The sequence below is a fragment of the Psammomys obesus genome, unplaced genomic scaffold, assembly GCF_907164565.1.
Source record: "Psammomys obesus unplaced genomic scaffold, mPsaObe1.curated_primary_1811, whole genome shotgun sequence".
NCBI classification, from domain to species: Eukaryota; Metazoa; Chordata; class Mammalia; order Rodentia; family Muridae; genus Psammomys; species Psammomys obesus.
The window spans coordinates 941,220-967,931 of NW_026596353.1; the positions used below are offsets into that span (position 1 = coordinate 941,220).

General features: G+C 46.2%; 1 protein-coding gene and 1 pseudogene across 1 annotated transcript; both read right to left on the minus strand.

Annotated features, from left to right (window-relative positions):
- Positions 1 to 367: 367 nt before the first annotated feature.
- Positions 368 to 25,908, minus strand: LOC129669179 (cytochrome P450 4F3-like). The gene is given in 14 exon segments (XM_055597306.1): positions 368 to 646; positions 9,771 to 9,877; positions 10,364 to 10,544; positions 11,210 to 11,235; positions 11,238 to 11,274; positions 11,357 to 11,489; positions 14,536 to 14,665; positions 14,872 to 14,935; positions 15,817 to 15,923; positions 15,926 to 16,080; positions 19,345 to 19,466; positions 23,437 to 23,564; positions 23,652 to 23,705; positions 25,839 to 25,908. Coding segments are annotated over 14 exon segments (1,593 nt in total).
- LOC129669171 (deoxyuridine 5'-triphosphate nucleotidohydrolase-like) lies at positions 12,527 to 13,121 on the minus strand (annotated as a pseudogene).
- Positions 25,909 to 26,712: the final 804 nt, after the last annotated feature.

A 26,712-nucleotide genomic window follows, 5' to 3' on the forward strand; every position in this document is an offset into this window, starting at 1 on the left:
AAGTGTTAAGTCGTGAGCCGGGGAGGTTTCGTTCTCCCGACACAGCTCAGTCTCCCTGACAGCATGGTGACATCTACTTTTTAAAAGCTTATTTTGAGACTTTCATACATGAAGTGATGGCATCTACTTCTTTCCCATTCCCTCCCTTCCGATCCCGCCATATTCCTGTAACCCCTCCCCTTCCAACTTCATTCTTTCCTTTCTTTGTAAATAACCCACCAACTCCAGTCAGTGGAGAGCCACATGTTCACGGGCGTGAGGACATCCACTCGGTCATGAGGAACCTGCCAGTGGCCACATCCTCAAGAAAGAACAATTGTCCCTTCCAGTAGCTCCTCAGCGAGGAGTGGGACCTGAAGACTGCCACTCACATGTCTGTTGGGATTTTGACTGGCTTAGTCTTGTGCAGGTGAAAACAGCTGCTGTGAATAATGATCACGATGGCCAGGGCCTGTCCAGAATATGGCATTTCACAGCTCTCTTCTCCACTCTTGCATTCTTTCTGTATCCTGTTCTGAGATGGGCCCTGGGCCTCGCGGGTGGATGTCTGACTACTGACGTGCTGTTTGGGGGGAGCCTTCGGTCCTAGCCTCCGCACTCTGGCCAGCTGTCCATCTCTATTGACTACTCCCTGTAAAAGCAGCTTCTAGGTCCAAGACAGAGCAGCCCAGACAGTGGGCATGGGGAGGCTACCCCACAGCAAGTCATGGTTGGAGGGCCAGCTGTGGGCAGGTTGTAGATCTGGCTACAGCTGGGAACAGAACAAGAATGAAGGAAACAGGCAGGCCCCTGTGTCATGGAGCTTGTGTCGTGGTTAAAGGAGACAAAGTAGGAAACATACATCTGCTGAGCACCAAATGGAGTGAGAAAAATGGATTTTGGTGACTTGGGCTAGGGATCATTTGGTAGAGTGCTCACCTACCATGCAAAATGCCCTGGGTTCAATTCCCAGCACTGCATAAACAGGACATGGTAAAGCAGACTTTTCAATCAGCCCTCCGGAGGTTGAGACAGGGAGGTCAGGACGTCAGTGTCCGTCCTAGGCTGTAGCATGAGACCAGGCTAGTGGGATATTCCAAACCCTGTCTCAGAGACGGGAGTGCCACACACCGTGAATGGGGAACAGCAAGTGGGAAAGCCCTGACACAAGACCAGAGTGAGTCTATCAGAAGGAGAGAAAGAAACAGAACTGATTTTACAAAAAAACCAAAACTGCTGTTACATATTTCCCTTTTTGTTTAAAAAACTGCTTTTTTCTAACATTAATAAATTATATATAGTAAGAATAATTATGAGAATTATCAGGTAAGAATTACATTTACAATGTCCATTCGTTCATATTTTGCATCCTTAGAAAAAGTATTCCATTATCTCTTCTATCCTGGTGAGTCCTAAATTCTGTACCTAAATCACTTTCTTATCGTATTTTGTATCTATCAACCTAAAAACATCTATCTAGACCTTAAAACATCCTTTTAGGCCTAAAGCTGCCTCGGACCGGCCCCTTCGGGTGCCCCGAGTCCGAGGGAGAATCAGGGAATTCAGATATCAGGAAGGCACAGATAGGCGAAATGACAGTCAGACCCACACCAGGTGGTATTGGTTTGGATCTTCTGCTTTTTACTGAAGTCAAGCCAACACTTTTATAGTAATTTTACAAAGAAGCACCTGAAAGTTGACATACCCCCCGGAACATTTACAAAGTTTATATTTTAACTGAAAGAGTAACCTGGTAGAAGCAGTGTCTACAAAAAATCTTGACCTAACAGCCTCTTAAGCAGAGCAAACAAAACTAGTGACTTGTTTGTCAATTTAGCGAGTAGAGGGCCAGGGGCTTGTAAAACTTGTGGTGTGTTTACGTAGTTTATTGTTAGTTAATTAGGGGTTGTTAATAATCCTCCGAACTAGGTTGGCTAAAGATTTACAATCTTTCCTTAGATAAGATGCTTGAACTAGCCTGTCCGTAAAACTTTTAGTATAATACAAAACTTTTTGACCTTCTATGTTTGCCTATCTTCTTTCTGCCTCATCATAAATACCTGTGTTAGGTAATGGTTTTGTAGTAGCCTTACTGCAGTGGGAATATCCAGAGCATTTATCCTAACAGATCCTGATTAAACATTTTCTTTAGAAAGCCCTAAAACTCTTGTCCTTTTACTACCTACAATGTTTGGTTTTTCCACAAGCAATTCCTGATGCTGAATCTGATTTATTACCTCTCCTAAAATTTTATTTTCCTTCTACTCTTATTTGCTAAAGCTTTTAGTGATCTATTAGAAATGTTTCCTTGAATAGTTAATTGTACTGTTTCAAGAATCACAGAGGAACAGCAAAAAAGGAGCTCATCAATTCCAGTCTTGTAACCAAATAAGTGTGGGACTTAGAATACGTCTTTTGGCTTAGATAGCCATGTTAGGGTTCTTGCTAGGGACTTTCAGGAAGCTGATTCCCATAGGAAACGTGTCTTCTTATCTGTTTGCATAATTTTATGCTTTCATAACACATGTTTATGCTATACAGACTTTCTGGAGTCAGTGTAGCATAAAGCATTGTCTTAGTACCTAAACAATTACACTTAATTGTAGTAAGAATATGACTGTCTAGTCTTCAACCCCATCAGAGACCTTAGAAGGAGATATTACCTAAATATACAGGAAGCATAGAGCAAGCAGCTTCCAGAACTATAGAAATGACAGAGACAGCCGACTTCCTAGACAGTCAGCAGAGGTTTCCGTGTGACTAGTCTTCGGCCTACCAGCCCAGAATGTATGACAGGCTTTTCTGTGAAGGAGGAATTTTGAAGGACAACCATACATTCTCTGCAAACTTGGACAGTCAGTTTTCCAGTGTCCTGCTTGTTCACAGTTTGCTCAGACAGCCTGCTATCAGCAGTTGAAGGACAGTTTTTTCTCCAGGGACTATCTTGCCACATTTGTTCCTGTGATGCCTATCTTCTTCTTTGAAATAGATCAGAGGTGCTGCCCGGAGATGTCTCTGTCAGAAAAGCCTTTTATTATTAAAATATCTTTAAATGCCATAATCTATACATCTCTGAAATGATTGAAGACCCCATATTTATCTACCATTATATAGTGTGCAATTATAGCTATCATTTGTCTATTTATCTGTCAGCATTGCTTGTTTTAGCTATGTACTATCTGCTTAACCTTGAAAACACATACAAGAGACTAAGTAAAGCTTATTTCTGTAATTAACTAAACTAGTATCTAACAAGACTACAATGAAGATTCTTTATAGGTGACTAAGTACTAATTACATCTCCAATCATCCTGAACAGATGCAATGGTTAGCGTTCATAAGAAAGACTAGAACTTTCTGTCACATTTTCCAAATAAGTTGCCTATGTACAATACGTTAAGTTGAACAAGATATTAAACTGCTAACAATTTACAACAATCCATATCAAGTTATGATATTTGAGACTAGTAGACTCAATCTTTTATTCTATAATCCTATATCCCCCTTTTTCTTTTATCATTTTCCTTCCTTTCCCCTAACATTATCCAAGAGAGAAAGGTAAGAGAAAAAGGATAGAGGGGAAAAAGAAAGAGATCCCCGATTCTAACTTTGTTTCCTCCCTTACCAGGACCAATCCATAATTCACCAAATGGCTAAAAACATGCACCCCACTTCTTAGGAATAGGGGTGTTGGTTCTTAAATTACTTCTTACTGTCTTGGGGTAAAAACATCTTTTTGGGTACCCTTAAAAAGTAGGATATTGGCCAAGCACTGGAAAAGCTAGCTGTATCTTTTTCTATCCAGTCTCGGTTTTCTGTCTAGTCTCTGTATTTTTTGTCTAGTCTGCATGTTTTCTGTCCAGTCTCTGTGGGATTGATCATTTGGACTAGCCCTTTTGAAGTTGAGCTGGGTGTAGAGGAAACTATAACTGAGGCATTCTGTGAGGCTGAATCACCTGGGCTACTTGCTTTGTCTTCATTATTATCTGGTCTTTTGCTCTGAAAATAAACAAATTTTAAAGGTAATATTGTAGGTACCTTTCTGCATCATGAGGACCAGGTAGTCAATAAGATTCATTTATCATGCAAATACATTCATGTCTCAGCTAGTTTCCCTGGTCAAATCTAATCTTTATAAGTTTTGTTGGTAACCATATTTTTTCACTCCCTGTAGATACATAACCACACCCCCACCTCAAAACCATTTCAGGTTTCCATTCTGCTGTCACATGTCCTCATAATAAATGGGTTGTTCTAGTTCTACATTTTTTTCTTTAACCCAGTGCCTCTCAGCTGCTGTTGTTCCCTTTTCACCAGCATTAAGAAAATTTAGAGTTAACAAAGCATTATTTAGCCTGTCCCTTGGGGTCTTTACTCTCCCTTTTTGTTTAATGAGCATCTCTTTTCAAGTCTGAAAGGCTCTTTCTGCAACTGCCTGTCCTGTGTGCCTGTGTGACTGTGTGGTGTATGTGTGTGTGTGTGTGTGTGTGTGTGTGTGTGTGTGTGTGTGTGTATAAAATCAGTAATGTGCCTTATTTTATAATATGCAAAGAATTGCTTCACCTTACTGGACACATACACAGGGGCATTATCAATCCTAATTTGTGCAGGTAGCTGCATAATTGCCATTCTTTCCAACAATGTGTAATTACAGAATCAGCCTTTTCAAAACTTAAAGCAGTTGCCCATTGGAACCCTGAATATGGACCTATGGTGTGCTGTGCATACTGCTTTCCAAATTCTGCAAAATGAAACAGACCCATCTGCCGGGTTTCGTTTCTTTAGGTACCCTAGGGTTCCTCCCAGCTGGTAGTGGAGTTGGGTTGGTTATACTGAGAACACATACTGAGAACACCTTCCTCTCCTCCCCCTTTGGCTTGTTGCCAAGTGATAGAAACATTTTTCTTTAAACTTTATTGTTAACGTGGTGTTTTTAATGAAATTCAAGGCTTCTAACACATTTCCTATTATGTGTTCATTGGTTATAATTGGTTCATTTCCTCATGCCAATAGACCTAGCAAACCTGTATGAGATTGAATATGAGTAATATATAATAATAGATAGTTTCTACTTCTGATGGCCTGTTGCAATTGCATAAATAACAAAGTCAATTCTGAGTTATCAGAAATCACTTCAGCAGGTTTCTGTATAAAAAACAACTCTTTCTGCATATTGAGAGTGAGTAATTATACTAAGAGTTTCAGGAAAATCTAATAATACCATAAGGATCGCATATAATTCTGATTTCTGAACTGAAGAATGTGGGCTTTTAATCACCTTGCTTATTTTGTCTGATTTATAACCTGCCAGTCCCACCTTGTTTGCATTGGTATAGAATGTTGGTGCCTCTGGGATTGGTGTTCCCTTTACAATAGTGTAAGAATCCAACTAGTTCTTTTTATAAATTGTATACATTTGCTTTAGGAATATTTGTTATTAATTTCTCCCAAGTAGTTACTACAAGCTCTTTGCCAGTCTTCATTGATTACCCACAATGACATAATCTCAGTATTAGTAAGAGGCACTATAATTGCAGCCAGGTCCATTCCTGACAATTGATGTAGTCTTCTTTAACCTTTTATAATTAATTCAGAAATCTTTTCTAGGTACATCTTTAATTTTCTCCTTTATGTGCTAAGAAAATATATCACATAATGCTACCTTTTCTTCGCATAACGAGCCCCGTAGGAGAATTAGTTGAAGGCAAAACGACCAAAATGCTATCAAATTTAGGATCAATTAGAATCAATGAATAAAAGCATCTTTCAGTCTTTATGCTGCTAGAATCAACTCTTTTTCTGCTTCATCTGTTAGACATTTGGAGGTCTTTAAATCTGACTCTACTTGTAATGTCTGAAACAAATTACTTAACTCATAAGTACTTAATCCAATTATAGGCCTCAGGCAGTTAATATCTCCCATTATTATTTAACAATTTTTTAAATCGTTAAGAGTTCACAGTTGGTTCCTATGGATCTGTACCTTTTGTGACTGAATTTTTTTGTGTGTGATTGACTTTCTTGTTGATTTATTTTATAACCCAGATAGCCAATAGAATCTCCTCTCTGTATTTTCCTGAATCAATCTATAATCCTCAGCATGGCAGAATTCTTTGTGTGTCCTTAAACATTTTCTCTAAAGTATCTTCATCAGAATCAGCCAACAAAATACCATCCTTGTAATGATAAATGATAGATTGAGGAAATTGCTTATGAATTATTTCTAGTGGTTGTTGCACAAAATATTGACATAAAGTTGAACTATTTAGCATTCCCTGTGGAAGCCCCTCCAGTGGTATCTTTTTATTGGACCACTATTATTAAAAGTAGGTACTGAGAAAGCAAACCTTTGCCTGTCCTACTCATGCAAGGATATTGTGAAAAAAATCAATCCTTTAAATCAATTATTATTATAGGCCAAGCTCTAGGTAACAAAGAAGGTAAAGGAATTCCAGGTTCTAAAAACCCATTGGTTGAATGACTATTCACTGCTCTTAAGTCCGTTGTCATCCTCCATTTTCCCGATTTCTTTTTTTTATGACAAACACGGGAATTCCATGGGCTGGTAGACTCTACTATATGTTGAGCCTCCAGCTGCTCCTGTACCAGTTGTTGAAGTGCCTGCAGTTTTTCTTTTGTTATGGGCCACTGCTCTTGCCACCCAGGTCTATTTGATAGCCACTTTAAGGGCAAGGCTGTTGGTATTTCAGCAACGGCCCCTCTTATAAATTTGGAAACTCAGTCCCAGAGATGTTCTGTTTGGCCAGTGGACACAGCTTGTGATTGTTCTTGATTTCACATGTTGAAACCAGGAACATCTACCATTTCACCCCTAATTTCGTCATTGGCTATCTCTGGGATCGTGGGAATATTTGAGTGCCCCATTGTTGTAAAAGATCCCTTCCCCATAAATTTATGGGTATGTCAGCCACATAGGGTCTCAGCTTCCCTATTTGTCCTTCTGGTCCCACACATTTAATTCACCATACACCTTGTCTTACTTGAGATAATTTACCAATTCCTATAAACTGTGTATAAACCTTCTGAAGTGGCCATTTTGGATTCCAAGACTTTTGGGAGAGGATACTGATGTCATCTCCTGTATCTACCAAACCTCGTATTTCAACACAATTCATTTGTACTATTAATTTGGGTCTCTGATCATTAACCACTGTCTGCCAGAACACAGGTTTTCCAGTACTCTCAAATGAGCCTGTTCGTTGTACCAGAGCGGCTTTGCCCTTGATGTAGGGCAACAGTAACAGCTGAGCAATTCTATCCCCTATGTTAATTTGCATCTCCTTTTAAATAGGCCATGATTTCTTCCTTGCCATCCCCATCTAGAATACCTGGATGTACAATAAATCCTTGAGAAGTAAAGCCACTTCTTCCTAAGGTCATCCCTACTGTCCCTGAAGGCAAAGGACCATAACCACAGTGGTTATTTTGTAATATTTAACTTTGAGGGATAGAGTAAGAGATTTATTTGCGGCCAGATCCAAGGCAGTGGTGCCTTTGTTGCATGTGTGAGATCACCAATCTTTAGTTTTGCTCTTCCTGCCTGCTTGTCACCTCCTGGCTGACCAAAGGAAAATGGCTCATATTTTTTGCTTCAAAGCCTCAAGCTGACAGGCCCCTTCGTTTGTTTAATGGTGCCAAGAGGTTGCCTTTTAAATCCCATTTAGATATACACTTGTTACTCCCATGCTTTCCTTTCTTACAATGTCTACAATTTTTGGAGAATCTGGGCATTCCAGTTCGGCCAGAACCTGCTTGTAAATGTACCGTATTCCTCAGAGTTAACACACCTTCTATTTTGTGCTCTAACACGTTGAACCTTACAGTTTCTTTGGAAATGGAGAAATTCACCACAATTAAATCACTAGGAATTTTGATTTCTGATGTTTCTAGCTACGGCTTGTCCTATGATATTGACATGATGCTCCTGAGAGCCAACATCAGTTATCTCTCTTATCCATTCATCTATTGGGGCTGCTCATGCTTTTAATGAATGGTCTAAGTGCTTTCTTATTTCAATATTTTCATTCTCATACGCCAAGATTGCTATCAACGCCTGTCTGGTCTCAGTCTCTATTTAGAGCTGAACCCAGTCTCTGTAGGAAATCGGTAAAGGCTTCTGCAGGGCCCTGGATTACCCTAGTAAACGAAGTGAATGTTTTACCAAGCTTCTTAACCTAAGCTCTTAAGGCAATTGTGTTTCTACAGTTACTGCATCAGATCAGATTTGTTCCCATAAGTCAGCATAATGCCCTTCACTGAGCAATTGATCTTTAACAACATTTATTCCCCTTGTTATATTTTGTTGTTTCATTTTTGTGTTCCTGCACCATAACCACAGCAGCTGTTGACTAACTTCTAGCACAGCTGACACCAATCCCTTCAATCTTGGGAAATAAGTCTATTTTTTTAGTAACCCTGTTACTTAGCATTTGTTTAATAAAAGATGAATGGATTCCATACCATACAGCAGACTCTTTAGATCTAGCCTGTCTATTGGACGCCATGTCCTCTCGTCAGGAGCCTCCCCACCAGCAGTGGCAGGCATATGTGGCACAAACACTGGGGAAGCTGATGGTGCCCATGCCCCTAGGCAACTCCTCTGGCGCTGAGCTTATTCCAGAGCCCTCCTGGCCTGTATGGCTTCCTGTTCTTCCCCACCCTGCAGCACACAGGTGCTCTGAACACCCGGCTCATGGAGCAGGGCAGGGCAGCACTTTCTTTTTTTCCTGTTTATCAGCAGCACTGTTTGCTTCTCAAGTTCTTCCATTTCTACTCAAAAACTATCTTGTTGTACTACCAACTCTGCAATCCTTTCCAAAACAGGAGAATTGAGAAACACTTCCGGTGTTTGTAACTGTTCAGGCATTCTTCTAATCTTTTTTTTTTTTTTACAATGAAATATAGAAAGAAGACAAAGCAAAACCAGAAAATCCCCTCTAGGAGCAACTTGGGAGAGAACCCACAGCAGCTGCTATAAGCCCTTCGCTGCCATCTTGAAACAGCACATCCGTTCCTTCATAAACTGCCAGGCTCCCCATTATTCCTAAGCCACGTCTAGGTGTTACGTACAGCTCTTTTACCTTACCAGTCACTTTGGGTGCCACCTGTAGCGCTGGTTTTTAAACTCTATTTTATTGGGGTTCCTTAAAGTCTCTCCCTTCCAACGCCTCAACCCTATGTAGGAGAGGGAAGGTTAGTGGGGAGTGGGGCTCAGACCCTTGACTTCTCCTAGCTGTTAGGGTTGGTGGGTTCTTGTAGGGCTGTACCAATCTGTCAACAGCAGATGCAGCCAGCAGGCTCCTCTAAGCCGCTGCTCCTCCTGCCCCATGTGTTTCCCTCTGTCCCTCTGCTCCACAACGCCACACTGTCCCTCTCTGATCTCTCCCCACTGCCACTCCACACACTTTCTCTCCCTCTCTGGACTCTGGTACTTATATCTTCAGGGCCCTAAACCACGCCCCTCTCCATGCTGCATGCGCAGGCCATTACCAGCTGTCAAAGGCCACAAGACAGCTATCAGCTGTGGACAAATTAAAGCTTAACTAAAATCCCACACTTGGGATTAAAACAACAATTTACATAATATAACTGAGTTTACAAAGAAACCAAAACCTCCCTTCCAGAGGTGTGTCACTGGGTGTGTGTATGGGGGGGGGAGGGGGTTGAAGTTTTAAAAGCCCAGGCTGCTCCCAGTGCTTGAGGAGGATGAGAAGCCAGCTCTCAGCCACTGCCCCAGCCTGCCTGCCGCCACGCCCCGGCGCGACACTCACAGGCTCGCTCCAGAACTGCGAGCCCACAATCTCTACATTGCCTTGGTCACGGTACCTCTTCACAGCAATGGAGTAGTGACGATGGGGAGAGCTGATTCTGCATCTCACTGTAAGGTCACAGACAACACGGTGGGAAAGGCACAGGAGTAGCTGGCCACACGGCACTCAGCATCAAGCAGCAGAGAGGAACGTTGGTGCGAAGCCTTTCTCCTTTCCGCTTGTTTAGGGTTTATTTTATTTCAAGTGCACGGGTGTTTCGCGTGCACTACATGCGTGTCTGCTGACTGCAGCAATCAGAAGAGGACGTGGGACCTCTGGAGCTGGCGTTACAGACCTTTGCGAGCCTAGCGGTGGGCGCCGGGAGCCCTTAGCCACGGAGCCATCTCAGAAGCTTCACTTTTCCTTTTCAGTTAACCCGGAAGCCGTCCGGGTAATGAAGCCACCTACACCTAGGACAGATGTTCTGCCTCAGCTGATCTAGCCAGATAATCCTCCCAGGGTGCCCAGAACCTTGCCTCCTAGGCAACGATATTACGCTCCCTCTACTGCTCCACGCCTTCCTTCATGGTCCCCTGGCTCCAGGGGGGCGCAACCTGGGTCCCCGCGCCCCCCTGATGTGAAGAGGCTCAGAGGCCGGTGACAAAGACTTTTATTCCTGAGGATGCCAGGCGGCTGGGGCGGTCCCTGGCCAGGTGTGGGGTCCCTGCACGCAGCAGTGTCAGCGCCAGCTCCACCTTCATCTCGCTCAGGGTGAAAGTTTGTCCTGTGCAGCTCCTGAGGGAGGGAACTCTTTGTCCTAGACCCTGGCCCGGGCCTGAGGTATCTGGGACCATGCATGGACGTCACCATCCTCAGAGCCTGGCCCAACATCCGAACGGGCCAGGCAGAGGTTCTGAGAACAGAGAAGGGCTCTTCACCTTCTCTCTTCCCCAAACCCTTACACAATTTCTGTACAGAGGGGCAAAGGGAAATGCTAACCCCAACCCACCCAACTCCCCCTGCCCTCACTTTCAGCCCTAGACCCGTTCAGTCACTCCTGACCCCAGCCGAGAAGGGAATAAAAGCCAGGGATGACCTGTCCTTGGCCTTGTCTGCGTCAAAGCGGAAGGGGTCATAGAGCTGCAGGAGCCACGGAGCCATGGTGTGTGAGGGCCATCTGCCGGCACAGCAGCAGCCCTCCACGTGCGGTGCAAGGGAAGAACTGATTTTTCTGCCTCCTGGGATGCAGCTAGGAGCAGTTGGGAGCCCCAGATTCCGACCCAGCACCAGCGTAAAGCCGATGGCTGTACCCCTGTGGAACTCTCCGGAGGGGAAGCAGGAGAATCAGGAGTTTATGGTTATCCTTGGCTACACAGTGAGGTCTACGTTACATGAGACCTTATCCAAAACAAAAACCAAAACCAAGCAAACAAAAAGTCCTTCCCCTCGAGTACCCCAGCCTCTGGGTCCGGCCACACAGCTGGATGTGATGTGTCCGGAAGATACTTACTCGGCAGATGACACCGTGGGAAGTGAAGTGACCAAGACAAACGCTGCACGCTGGACCTGCCGTCCGCCCTGGCCCTCCTCCCTGCTGCCGCGCCGCCTTCAGGGAGGACCCGGCCATCTGGAAGCACAATGTCCTGAGTGCAGCAGTGCGAGATTGCAGTGACCGGAGGATGCGGCCGCAGGCTCTCCTTGATGCACGTGGCCAAGAAGGGCAGCTGGGCCAGGTGGTCCCTGAGGAAACCCACCCACAGTTAACCAGATCACAAGAGAGAACTCCGGCTCCTAGTTCTCCTGCCCTGAGATGGAGGAAGTATGTGAGAATTGGAAAACAGGCTGACCAGATGGCTCATGGGGACAAAGTGCCTGCCAGGAAGTTTGGAGACAGTTCCATCCCCAAGAGCATGTAATTTAAAAAGAAAAAACAGAATTCTAACAATGGGAAGGCTGAGACAGGAGGTTTATGAGTTCAGGGGCAGCTTATGGCACACAATGACATTCTGTCTGAAATGCCATTATTAATTAACAGTTGGTTAGCTTACTAATTAATTAGTTTAATTGTGTCTTTATCAGTGATTAACTTATTAATTAATCAAAAGGCTTTTTAATCAGAGAATTAGGAAAATACCAAAGAAAGGTTAGCCAGGTAGCTCTGGAGTCCTGTCCTGAGAGTATGCAGTGTCTAAATGCCAAGAGTATAAAAAGTTAACAGATGGGAAGGAGAGCTGGCTCAGTGTTTAAGAAAACCTGAATTCAGTTCCCAGCACCTACATCAGGCAGCTCACAACTGCCCCATAACTCCAACTCCAGAGGCTGTGACACACTCTTCTGGCCTCTGCAGACAGTGCACACACACACGGATGATAGACAGACAGATAGATAGACGGAGAGCTAGATGAACAGATAGATAGATGGATGGACAGATAGATAGATAGAATTTTAAAATAAAAATAATTTTAAGTTAACAAGTTTGCATTAAATTATTCTTTCTGAAAAAAAAAAAGAAAAACTGATTTTTTTTCTGCTAAAGACTTCAACTTTATTACATAAAAAAGTTACAACTGATACAGCAATGAGAGCAAAATCACTTGAAGCCTCTAGTTTAAGGAATAAAACAACAAAAAATCTACTTGTACACTTCGTTTTGCGAAATCTGATATCAACGCCATCCTCACAATAGATTTACAGCCATCGACCGCAGAGACAGAGCAGTTCCAACGGGTACTAACAGGGCTCCTTTCCTGCAGCCTAGACAAGAAATACTGCCAGAATTTAAGCTTCTGTTTGCAGCGCTGAAACAGCAAATATTTTCAAGCAAACTTTTAATTCCTTCCCGTGGAGCCAAAACCTCCTGTGCCCCTTTCGGTGTCATCCAGTGCTTGAACTTCTTCTAAGTCTGGATAAAAAATCCGTTCACAAATGAGTTGCACAACTCGATCACCTTTTTTTACTTCAAACTTCTCTTTTCCAAAATTAAACAGCGCAACACCAACATTTCCTCTGTAATCTTCATCTATGACACCAGCTCCTACATCTATGAAGTGCTTTGCAGCCAAGCCAGATCGTGGAGCTACTCTTCCATAGCACCCAGACGGAACAGCTATCTGAGTGTCTGTTTTCACAATGGCTTTCTCCATGGGTGGTGTGGTATAATCATAAGCACTGTGCAGGTCCTAGCCCGCGGCGCGCGCGGACCCGCGGGTGGGCGCCGTGGCGTGCTCCGAGCCCGCACGAGGCGCAGCCGAGCGCCATCCTCCGCCCGAGCACGCTTGCTGACCGAGGCGGCCGCCGCGTCTTCCGAGCAGGGCATGGCTGCAGACGCAGGAAGGCGGGGAGAAAAACTGATTTTAAGTTAACAAGTTTACATCAAAGTTATTCTTTCTGAAAAAAAAAAAAAAAAGAGAGAAACCAAAATACAAAACAGTAGAAAGTAAAAGAAATAGATCTAATGCTTTTGTTTTTCATCATCACTGTACTAGAGACATTAGCAAATGCAATTATCCAAGAAAAAAAAGAAAGAACTGTAGTTTGCCATGTAAAGCTAAGCATGTTGTTTTAGCAGAGGTGTTGCAGAAGGTTGTTTTGGGGTTTGGTCTGTTTGTTTGTTTGTTTAGCTTTGGTTCCGTGCTGCTGAGGATCTAGCCAGTGCTTTGCACATAGGCAAATGGTCTCCCACCAAGCCATACCCACAGTCCTGGACAGTGATGTTGTGTTTAGAAAAGATAGCAGAATCCACTGAAAATCTTTAGCAACCAATGATGTGACTGAAATCTTTGCTCTGTCTTCTTTTGGTGTGCTGTGGTTATTTAAACTTTTAGGACCTGATGCAGCCCACTGGCTCAAAGCCTGAGGTTGGCAGCCCCTCAGCCTGTGGCCTAGCACTGTGCTCTCTCCTCCTGCAGGCCATCCTCTCACTAGCCTTCTGTTTGCTTGTTTATGTACCCTTTTTTATGGGTGCCTTTTTGTTTGTTTGTTTTAAGAGTTTAAATTGTGTGTGTGTGTGTGTGTGTGTGTGTGTGTGTGTGTGTGTGTGCTGACTTGAACACCTGCTCACACATTAGCAAGCAAGTGCCCAAGGAGACTGGTGGCATCGGATCGTCTCAAGCTAGAGGTACAGGCAACTGTGAGCAACTCAGCCCAGCTTCCGGGTCCTCGGCAAGAGCAGTGAGCACACACCTACGCAGGGAGCCATTTCTCCGGCTCTGTTTTCTGTTTTGAGATGACAGGGTCTTGCTCTGCTGCCCAAACTTATCTCCAACTCCTTCCTCAAAGGATCCCAACTAGGTGGGACTAAACATACCCAGCTCAACTGGTCTTTAAAGAAACTCCACGAAACTAAGCTAACATTTTTCTGGAAGATTAAAGAACTGTACAGTTAGGTAAATCTGAGAAGGAAAGATTAAGAAGAGGGAAGCTTGGAAGAATCCTACCTTCCTGTTACTCAGAGCTGACCTGCCTCTCTTCTGCTCTAACCCTTCCCCTGGCTGCTTACTATCTCCAGGTTAAAATCAAAGTCACTAACATGGCTTCCCCAGTCTTATGATACTGGCCTCAGTTGTTGCCATTTTCATTCATCTCACACACACACACACACACACACACACACACACACACACACCTTCTTCCTGTCTCCCATTTCCTCATTTCCTCTTTTACCTCCATTTCTCAAAGCCTCTCTCCTTCATCCATCTGAATGCAGACCTCTTCTTCTCTCTTTTCCTCTCCATCTTTTCTTTTCTCTAGAGAAAGAGGCTCAGAAGCACACCAGCACCTGACTCACAATTCAGTCTCCTCAGGCTCACGGTCCCTCAAGAGCTCCCGCATCTCCTGCCAGCAGTGCTCCTGGTACTCTGGGTGCCTCGCCAGGTTGTACAGGACCCAGGAGAGACCACTGGCTGTGGTGTCATGGCCTGAAGGGTAGACAGGTAGCCTGGGCTCTCTGGGCTGCTTCAGCACCACCAAGGGGACAGCACAAAGGTAGCCCATCCCACTCTCATCTTGACAGTAAGGACAGGGAGGGGGAAGGAATAGAAGGATCCAGGGTCAGCTTGCAATGCGGCCAGGATCCCCAGATCCCTGGCCCCTCGGTAACAGTTCACGGGGAATGCTCATTCACCTCCAAACATGAAGGTGTTGGCTGCTCAGATGTCTTCATCAGACAGCGCCTTTCCATGTTCATCCTGAAGACAAGGCAAGACAACAAATGGCAGCAGCTTTGAGGGCTTCTGCATCTAACCTGGGACAGTCTCTGAAGACCCCTGGTCCATCTGTACACCTGTACCGTGTGCTGGTGTTCATCAGAGCCCCCGCACCAGTGACATCATCATCTCCTGTCCTGACCCTGGTTGGAGGAACCGGCACCATCAATGTTCTTTATCCCTGTGCTACAAGTGTCTGGAGATGTGAGTGCTCATGGGATGTAGAAGTTGAATGGGATTGCCTCTGAAATCAGAAGAGTGTGCTCCTGTGCTCCAGGAAAAGGCCAGGGGAGAGGGTTCTGTGGATAAAAGCTCTTGCCACCAAGCAGCCCCAGAGGAGGGGGATCAGCTCTCAAAGTCCCCTCGGATGTGAAAGGCTCTGCTCCTGGCTGTGCGGGAAAATCCCCCTCACCCAGCGTGGCTGGGTCTCTCCTGACCTAACAATATCAAAGGCAGGTCACCCCTGACCTTTATTCCTCTTTCACCCAGGCCCAGGTGAGTCCAGGGGTGATTAGTGGGCTCTGGGCCTGACAAACAGGGATGAGGAGAGTTGGCGTGGTTGGAACTCAGGATCTCCTTCCCACCCTCTCTCTGTGCAGGTTATGTGCAAAGACTTAGACCTGTAGCTTGGAAGTCAAGAACATCCCTGGGCTCAGAGCCTCTCCCTGGTCTGAGTTGGCTCAAAGGATCTAGAAGCCAATTCAGGGTTCCAGACACCTTAGTCTGCCAGGTGGTGAAGGGCTCAGGGCCAGATTCCAGTGAGTGGAGCCTGCACAGGGTTAGGACACAGAAAAGGCAGAGCAGACTTGATTTTGTCAGCCCAAGGTCAGTGCCCTCCTCTCCGCTCCCCGCAGGAAGCCCACCTTGCTCAGCAGCAGCACATCAATGAGGTCCAAAGTCTTAGCCTTGGCCTTGAGAGCTTCATCACCACCCTGGTCAGGGAGGGCGCGGCGCCGCTCCCGTATGACGCGTCGGTGAAGTCATGCACTAGGCGGCAGGCCTTCCTGAAGCGCATCCCATCATTGGTGAGGTGATAGAACAGGTCCAAGTGCAGAAGAAGCTTCTGGTGTCTTCTGACCACGAGGACACTAAGTTCCAAGATGGCAGAAATGTATTCACTAGGCTTCCTGGAGGGTGTAGGCATAGAGTCGATACTTTAAAACATATGTGAATATTCCCAGGAGCTGCTGCCCATGGGAAATGGAGAAGCTAGAAGCACAAGTTTACTCTTGACACCATTTTGGACTTTGCCCAGGAGCCATAGCAACTAGAGCAGAACAATACAGTGTGCCCAGGTCTATGGTAATAGTAACATCCCTATGTGTGCCCCTAAGTATCTGGAGGGGAGTCAGGAGGCCCTCACATGAGACTCCAGCTATTTCTCTCTGTCCCCTCCCACTGCTGCAAGGGATCTTACCAGATGCCAAAGTATATAGACAGCGAGACTCCATGCACACTATGAGATCACCATCCACAATAGGTGGGACTTGGTGATAAGGGAGCTGTTTGGGGATTCCCCATGTTTCTGTAAGTAACCCCTCCTCTGTGCTTTAAAGTAAGTCTAGTAAACCTATGAGAAGGAAGCTCCTGGAAGAAATTTCAGTTGCCTTGAACCTTCTGCAAGGCTGATTCAATGACTAGAACGTCAATAACTGTGGAGAGCGGGAATGTGTCAGGTCCACAGTCTAATTTTAAGCTATCCTAGGCTGTCTTCAGCTTCCATAACAGCTCTCATTCCTTGCCGTCTCTGTGTCTGACCTAACAACCTACGGCTAACAACTGAAACCTTTTAGAATGCAGGCGCTTCACCGCAGTTTCCACCAGCTGTGCCATCAGGCACCACCTGCACCCAGCAGAAATCCCTCTTTACATTAACCCACCTGCCTGATGTCTCCATCGACATTTCCTAAAGCGCCTTGATTTGGGCCTGTTTTTCAGGTTAGACTTATTTATTTCATTCTATGTGATGAGTGTTTTGCCTGCATGTGTGAATGTGCGTCATGTGCATGCCTGAAGCCCAGAGAGGCCAGAAAGGGGGTTGGGTCCCCTGGAACTGGAGCCTTGGGGTTGGGGGTGGGAACTAAACCTGGGTCCTTCACAAGTTCAGTGAGTGCCCTTAACCACTGAGCTGTCTCTCCACCATGCCCAGTTTATGACTTTCTTTGTTCTGCTACTATAAAAACTTAGTCAAACTGTTTCCATGTTGAAACATAAAGTTTGAGGAAACCTGACCCTGTTTCTGGGCCACGGTCACTCACACTTTGCTACAGAACAAAACAGTCTCTTCTCTTCTTTGGGCTGAGACCTGTGTTTGCCTCAGTGGTCTCCCAGAGGTGGACTTTAGGGGGCTCCAATTTTGGTCTGTCCTGAGTGCCTACCTTGGGGGAAGAGGTGTTGGTTGAATCTCCCAGGGAAAAGTCAACTCATCAGCCACAGGAAAGAGCCCCGAGACCCTCCAGGCTCCTGGCTTTTGCTGCCTCCACACCCGAGGGTACAGTGTGGACTCCTCCCCTTCCTCCTCCACCCAGGATCCAGAGAGCCCCACCTCCTTCCTCAAACTCCGTGCCCACAATGGACAGTTCTTTCTGACAGTTCTGGGCCTAAGTTCTACTGAACATGGGAACTCATTAGTGTCTTTAGAACAGTCAGTGTCCACAGAGCTCAACTTAGATGCTGACCATCTCCTGCCCAGCTGTCCCCAGAGCTCTGGGTGTAGTGGTCAGTCTTGGGAGCCTTATGAAGGGAAATTAGTATAGGAAGAGTTATTTTATAGGATAAAAAAAAAAAAACCCGGATAGTTTTTAGGAAGGATATCTGTTTCCTATCTCTCTTTAAAAATATTTTTCTTAGCATCTATTGTATACAATGAGGGGTTTCATTGTAACACTTTTCACTCATTCATTTATTTTATGTATTTTGATCATATTAGCCCCATTACACTCTCTTGTCCCCTTCACACTCTTAATTCCCTTCTTCTTCCCAAATTGTCTTCTTTCCACTTCCATGTCTATAATTAATTGTTATTACAAATGACTCAATGAGTTTAACTAGGGTTTGTTTACAGGAGTTCGAACATCTTACCAGTGGCTACACCACTGAAGAAAATGTTTCTCCATCTCTAGCAACCATTAACTGCCTTACTGTATAGCAATTTCCTCTGAGTTGAAACGTTCCATCCTGGAACAATATTCATTAAGACTCAGGAGGTAGACAACTCTCACATCTCAGAAAATCCCTGAAACTCACCAGGTTCACAAGGTCCCTCCTTCCCCAAAGTTACCTAAGTAATAAGGACTGCTGGGAAGAGACAGTCTAACCCACAGAGCTGCAGCTTTGAAGTTCCAGCTTTGTGAGTTGTTGCCAACGCTGGGGTGGGCTACAGTGATGCAGCTGTCATTTCTGCTTCTGTGAGTAATGTCAGTAAAACTCACTGGTTCGCTGAGTTGCGTTGCAGGGTATTTGATTTCATTTTACAGTGGGATCAAGTATCCTGCAACAAAGCTGGGCTTCGGTGGCAGCCACACTTTGGTCTGTCACAGGATCCCTACCTGGGGTGAGGTTTGTTTACATCTCCCCAGGAATAGTGCCACACAACATGCCTACAGATCCCCAGCACTATAGTCTCAGATGGGAACAGATGAGCCCCTCCTCCATCTCTCTCTTTACTTTCAAAAACCCCACATCCCATGTTCCAACTTTGAGGTATTATCTTATCACAGGAGACAAATGATCACTGACTGAAGCCTCTGAAACCCTGGGTTCAAACAAGTCTTTCTTCTCTTGATGTTGATTGTCTAAGATAATACGTTACAGTAAGAGAAATCTGACTATTACAAATCCAAACACCTTCAGTGGTTTCCTTGAAATCTCATAATGACCTAGCTTTTCAGGGTCCTTAGAATTCAGCCATCATGCCCCCCTGAGGGAAAAGCAGCCTTGCCAGGCCACAGAGGAGGATGTTGCAGCTAGTCCTGATGAGACCTGGTAAACTAGGGTCAGATGGAAGGAGAGAAAGACCTCCCCTATCAGTAGACTTGGAGAGGGGAATGGGAGGAGATGAAGAAGGGAGGGTGGGATTGGGAGAAAATGAGGGAGGGGTTACAGCTGGGATACAACTCAAATAAAATATAATTAATATAAAAAATAAAAATTTAATAAAAAAATTCAGCCACCATATCCTTCAATACCCTAATCAGCAAGATGCTTCTTCACCACTGAATGCATCTCTATGCCATCATCTGAACAATTGCACCTCCAGGAAGGGCCACACCCTGTCTCCTCTCCCAGGTCCTTTAATGCTAGTTCTAAGCCACTTCCTCCAGGAAAGCCCTTCTCCTCCCTCTGTCCAGTCCTCCCTCCATGTGTCTGTGGTTCAGACTCCCCAGACTCACTCCTGGCAATTGCTGTTGAAGCCGAAGACACACTTCTGCAGACTGTCAAGGGTCATGAGGCTGCTGTGTTCAAACATGTCCAGAAGGGAACTGCCCTTGGAGGCTAGGTGCTGCCACTTGGCCTAGCCAGAGAAAAAGACAGGAATGAGACTTGGCCTTGGCACTCTGAGTCTCTTCCCAACCCCAACCACCAGAAAGAAGCCCCTGAAACAGCCTCTGATTTGATCTGATTTGCTATGAGCCCAGCCAAAATGTAATCTGTATTCCTTTGTAGAGAAATGTTAATCCAGCAATATGGCTGCTCTGGCAAGGGATCACATCCAAAGACCTTCTAGGTCTATATGATCCAGCTGGAATACAGACACACCCTGTATTACAATATGGTCTGGCTGGACTACAGATACAACCTTAGTACACACCTTTAATTCCTAACAATGAAGTTAAGGTTAGTTTATAATAGGAAGCAGCCATGTTTGAAAGTGAGCAACCATGGTTGAAACTAATTGAAGGACAGACAAAGTGATGAATCAGAGAAAGATCTGACAGAATGATTCAGAGATAGGATACACTCAACTCTCACAAAACAGCACAGGAAAATGTGGCTGCTTAAGAGCACCGCAAGGCAAGACAGTTTTTTAGTAGGATAGTTTTACAGATACAGGTTGGCAGAGAGAACAGCTAAACCCCAGTGAAGACAGAATGAGCCAGGGAATGAAAAGGAGCCAGAAGATGGGAACATATTGCCAAAGCTAGCTTGAGGCCAAACAGAACAATTCAGTCAGAAGCCAAAAGAAGCCAGATTGAATCAGTCAGCTTGGAGAGGAGTTTTGAGTTGAACCAGCCAACCAGAGTTTAGAAAGAACTAGAAAAGGTGAGTTTATTCAGCAGTAAATCTTGGAAGCTGAAACATTGTAGGCCTAGGTTAGCAGACTGAGGCTGGAAGCTGAAGTTTTCAAGGTCCAGGTTTGTAGAAGATTAGGTTGTACAGAGATTAGAAGCTTCCAGGCCTAGGTGTATGGATAGTAAAAACAGAGAGCGAAACACTCTAAGCTCAGCCCAAGCCATGTATTCAAACAGCTCTCATCTCCTCCCTTCACCTGTGGGGAAAAAAAGCAACATTTATACCTGGTACCCCAGGTAGCTGGAAGAAAAACCCAAAGTGATTGGAGAAGGTGAAAACCCATCAATGTTGCAGAGAGCAGAGGACATCTGACAGAGGACAGGAGACATCTGACAGGAGAAATTCGCCAGGGGTCGTCTCCAGAGGAGGCATCGGTTCTTCAAGTTTGGCTGGACACCAAAAAGACTTGGGAGACTCCAGAGTTGTAGGAGCCTCTGAGACAACGAATCACAATAAACCACCCCAAAAGATAATTTTAATTATACAGACAGACTTTTCCTGCACTTAAAAATAACCCCATTTCAGATTCCTTTGAGAGCACGATTAGGACTTGAAAAAGCCATCACAGTACTTACTACAATTGTAACCACTAGAGTAAACTCCCTACTTTCGATTTCAATCTTCATATGTTTCCTCTCAAAAAAATGTTGAAAAACTAACTGTACAACAAGAAAAATTATCTATGATAGTATAAGGCTTGAGCTTTTACAGTCTACCATCCCTACATTGCTTCTTTACCTGGGTGGACTTGAACAAGGTCCTGCTGTGTCAGACCTTCAGGCTCACCTTACTGGGCAGAAACAGCCCCTACTTGACAAACTTGTGAAAGTTAAAGCAAACATTATAACATCAGTATGATGACCTTGTCTGACTTACAAGGTATTCAGTCGGTGTTAACTTTCTTGATCATCACTGTTATAAATTTATTTCAAAAATATCCCTGGGTACTGGTAAGATGACTGAGTCAAAAAAAGTACAAGCCATGCAGGCTTGAGGATCTGAGTTCAATTCCCAGAACCCACGGGGTTTTTGGGTGGCACAGTGGCATCTGTAAGAGAGGAAGGCCCTGAGGGCTCAGAAGCCAGCTAGCTTAGCCTAACTGGAGAGCTTTCTTCAGTGAGAGACCCTGTGTCAGCAAGCAAGCTGAATGCGACTGAGGGAAGGTACTCAGAGTTGACCTCTGATCTCCACATGCACACACACATGTGGTGTGTGACAGGCTATTGCCCCTAATAATGAGAATCCTTCCTAGGGTTACCATTAATTCCCTGTCCTATTATTCCTCAACTAGGCCATTTCTCAGATGTGTTTGCAGACTTCCTTGTGTTTCCTATCACAGAAGATCTCATCCTGGCATGACCACTCATGCCTTTAATCCCAGCATGGGGGGGGGAAGAGCCTGAATCTCCACAGCAAGGTGGCTAGAAGACTAGCTGTATTGATGCACTTTGGGTTTGCTTGAGAGTCCCTGTGTTAATGAGTAAAGCTGGGGGAAATGACAGAAGATTCCCACATCAAGCTTGGACCTACACACACACACACACACACACACACACACACACACACACACGTGAACATACATACACACTGGTACATATGCCACACATACATGTGAAGAGAAGGGGGAAACGTAAACCTCTAGTGACTTTCCTCCTCTCCCATTCCTATGAAACCCTATGCCACGGGAACATCCCAGATGCCTTCTGGAGGGAAAGAGCCACAGAGACAAACTTCCAAGTGTCGCTTCTGGAGCCACTCCATCCACGTTTATGGATTTTGTTGTTGTTGTGTGTGAGCATCTGTCTGTGTATATGCACAGAGCTGCAGTGTTTTGGGAAGTCAGAAGAGGGCATCAGATCCCTCGGAGCTGAAGTTTCAGAATCCAGCCACCTGATACGAGGGTATGGGAACCCAACTTGGGTCCTGTGGCTACTCTGAATCAGCCTGAAGTTGACCAGGTCCTCAACCTGAAGGATCTGAGCTAGACGCAGGTGACATTCAAACCTGACCCTCTGTGATGATATCCCATGATTAGCTCAGGCCTTATACAGAAAAACCCGTCTTCCCACACACCAAAACCTTGTCGGCAGCAGCGTCCCTCATTGCCTCCAGCCAAGGGATTTACAATGATTTGCTCCTCGTCAGTATTTTCTATGACATTTTCACCATGACTGTTGAGTTTTCATGGTGACCATGTGGGAAACTAACAAACTTCTGAGTACCCACTGTGATTGGGAACCTGACTCCATGGTACCATGATGGGCACAGAGGAGAGATTTTAACCCTATTTTGCAGTTGTGGAAACTGAGGGTCAGAGATACTTAGCAATGACCCACACAAACTTTCTGTGATGATCCATGTTGATTGTCAACCTCACAGAATCTGGAATTATATAGGAGACAGGCCTCCAGGCATGCCTGTGAGGGGTGGTCTGCTCTCGGCTGCCCTCTGGGCATGACTGTAAGGGGTTAGGTGAATGTGCTGGCTAGTTTTGAGACTGTCAACTTGACACAGTTAGAATCACCTAGGAAGATTTCTGTGAGGTGTTTTCTAGATCAGGTTGGCCTATGGACACACGTTAGGGGAATCATCCTCCCACTGTGGTGGCACCAATCCCATGGCAGAGGCTCCTCAGCCTCGCAGAGAGGAGAGAGCTGGCTGTGAGCGCCCATGCACCACACATTTAGTCTCTGCCCTTGACTGTGGCTGGGACGCTTTCAGTCCCCTCTTTGACTGCTTTGCAATGATGGACTCGAGCCAAACAAATCCTCTCTTCCCTAAGTCGCTTATTGTCAGTGAATTTTATCACAGAAATGGAAGGGAGCTGAACACAAGCTCATACGCTGCACTTAGTTGGGTTAACTGAAGTGCAACAATCCATCTTAAAAGTGGGCAGCTGCACCCGGGGCTGGAATCCTGGGTTACAAACAGAGCAAAGTGAGAGGAGCACCAGCATTCAGCTGCTTCCTGGCTGTGGATGCAGTGGGACCAGCTGCCTCTACTTCCGCCACTGGGACTCCCCTGAACAGTGGACTATAACCTTGAACCGAGAGCCAACTAAACCCTTCCTTCCTGAAATGCTTCTTTCAGGGTATTTGATCACAGCCTCCGTCTGAGGGCTGGAGACCAGATCTGTCTACACGTCCTTCATTCCCCGGGCTCCCACTGGGACTCAAGTTCCAGGGACTCACATGCATGATATTGGTGCTGTCATTAAAAATCTTCACATAGGCCTTCAGGATGTTGAAATGGAAGGCAGGGGTCAGCATGCGACAGTGGAGGCTCCACTTGTCAACAGCACCCAGCAAGAGGCCATCCCCTGACGGAGAAGCACGGCAGTAGGTCTGGAGAGCACCGTCCCGTGGCCCTCACGCGTGCTCCCAGCCCGTCATCTGTAGACACTCACCCAGCCACGGCCTCAGGAAACTGTAGAAGACTGTGTCCTTGGGAGCAACTGAAGCTGGTGTGAACAAAGACCATTAAGAGCCATGGTGGACAGAGGGCATGAGAGAGACAGGCCTCAGCCTGGGGTCTGCACACTCCCTCCAACTCCATATGGGAGGGCTGAGGACAGGGACAGAGGGTGCAGGAAGGAGGGAGACAGGAGGGGCCAGACAGGAGCTAGAGACAGCAGCACACCTTCACACGGCTTCTGCATGCTCTAGCTGGCTTTCCCTGCTGAGCACAGCATCATATAGGCTTTCCCAGAGACCCAATGCTCGTGTCCACCCCAGCATGTGCTGACACTGTCTGGCACGGTCATATGACACAGACACACACAGGATAACTGGACTGACACACACACAACATGTCCTATCTGTGACACAGACGGTTAAACACACCTCAGCACACACACACACACACACACCCCGGCAGGCTCCAAATGGGGTTTGAAAGTCTACCTGTGGGCCAGGCACGGCACAGGCCTTTAATCCCAGCATTCTGGAGAGGCAGATAGATCTCTGTAAGTTTAAGGCCAGCCCGGTCTACATTGTTAGTTCAAGGCAAGCCACGGCTACATAGTGAAAATGAAATATAGTGGTTAGGAAAATATATTTTTAGAGGGGGAAAAAGTTCATTTGGGGGGCAGCAAGATGGCTCAGTAGGGTAAAGGTACTTGCCACCAACCCTGATGCCCTGAGTTCAATTCCTGGGCCACAGTGGAAGAAGAGAACTGACCCTGCAAGTTGTCTGCTGACTTTCACCCTTGCTCTATCGTACACACATGTGCACACACTGAATAAATATAAAAATATTAAAAATAACTTCCTTGATGTGACCTCAACATGTTTCACCATTACTCATATTTCTCTCAAATAAGGACTCAGTCATATCTCAAGAGTTCCTCATCTCAGACTTTAAACACTCCCAACAGGGTGGAGACACAGCCAAGAGAAAACGATTGTTTCTAACAACACCTCAGACAAGAACCAGTCAGAACCCAACATGTCCCAAGTGTTTTCGGCGCCAGAGAGAACCAGGCCCACCAGGTAACGGCACACACCAGATGAAGGCCACTTAGAAAACCCCACTTGAAAAGCTGCAGACAGGAGCCGCACGCGCACAGGTGAGTCAGATGGTGCCTGGGGAGATCCCTGTGAGCTGCTCACAAGTCATGCAGCGAGCTCCTGGCCACCATCCTGCTTTGAGGTCCTTTGGGGTCCTCCCTGCTTCCATAATTCTCATCCGCATTCCTGTTAGTAACTCCACTAAACTCACCAGTACCCCAAATTAGACTCTGGTAAACACGGTCACATGGGTCTGACCTAGGCTCCACATCTGGGCTTTGTTGTACCTGTGTGGTGTCTCCCCAGGAAAAGGCTGTGCAGTTGTTTCCCTCTGGCAGAAGGAAGGGTCATGAGACTCAGTAGGCTAGTGAACCTAGAATCCAGGAAGCCTACAGAATCAGCAGGAACAGCTGCGGAGGTGCAGACACTCTGGCGGAGCTGGCTGTGTGTCCTGCGGGCAGTCTCGGGGATATAGTCATCGCATGCTGGGGTTAGCTTGTCAGTGTTGCGGGTGCGAGGTCACCCACGCTCTGTGGCACACCAACAAAGAGCTGAGGGAAGGTGTCTCATCACCCTGCCCTGGTCCCTTATCCTGGAGGAAGAGAAGGCAGCTGATGTCTCCCCAGGGAGAGTCCACCTTGGAATATGGGTGCTCTTATCCTGGGAGCATCACAGCGTCGGGGCTACCACAGAGGAAACTTATTTGGGGCACAGTGGGAAGAGTGTGGTTGCAGGACTTGGATCCAAGGCCTCCCGTGCCCCTCCATGGTCTGGACCCACTCCTATATGGCACTTTTCCCTCTAGGCCTAACAGAATGCCGTTTTCAGCTTCTCCTGGTAGGCAGGGCACCTACATGACAGCAGAGTAGCAGTCATGCCAGTGGTGGTGGAGCTGTCAGGGCTGCTGAGGGAGGGTCAGGAGACCCTCTCTGGGACTCTCTCCCCCAACAGCAAGTGACCTTGGGATAGGGTAAAGTATACAGGGAAAGGGGGGTTTAAATCAGAACTCCAGGGTGGAGCTTCCATGAGGTCATCACCCATCACAGGGAGGACCGTACAGTGATACCCAGGATACAACAGGTCACCTCTCGCCTGTTCGCTGTAAAAACTCCTAATAAGCCCATTGTTCTCACCCAGCAGGACACTGATGGGCATGTTACGTTGGCGCCTGCCTGGAGTGAATACACCCGGGTTTACATCTCCCCAGGAAGGTTAACAAGACAGCCATGGACATCTGGTGGATCCTGTGTGGAAGGGTCACGTGTGTGGAGCAGAGGCGACCTCTACGTCTCCACTGTGTGGCCGCTCACACCTCTCAGCTGCCGACACCAGGCTGTAGCAGAGTGGCCATGTGTGGGCCAGCTGAACTTGGCACCAGCCCACTTACAAGGAAAGCAAATCACACAGAGGGGAAAACAGAGCTAAGTTGACATTCAAGGTCTGCGGTGGAGGACGGGTTCTGGGAAGGGTTCTAAAAGGGGAAGCGAGCGGCCAGCTCTTCTCTAGATTGAGCCACAGGCCTCATTGGTACATCTCAGTGGAGAAGCTAGACATAAGAGGGAGGTGCTGAAGGCCTGGGGTGGGGCGGAAATCAGCCCCTAGAGCTCTCCTGAGCCAGTTACTGCCTGGGTGTGCCTGGGTAGGGATTTCAGCTCATTTTTGTGTCCAGTGGGAGGCCAGAGATGGACTGAAAAAAATAGGTATAGAGGACTGGCACTGGTCTCCCTTTAGGCGGCCTCAAGTTCAGCACAGAAAACTTGGGCCCACCAGGGTCCTCGCTCCATAAAGCCCATGCTGGGAACCCTGCAGCATGCCCATCCACAGCAAAGACAGGTAGAGATGGACCCAGAGAAGACTCAGGGTAGGAAAGGCTCAGGACAGTGCATCTGCGGAATGATGTCATTCTGCTATCCTAGGCCCCAGCACAGCCCTGTCCCCAGCTCCCTGAGCCCCATTCCA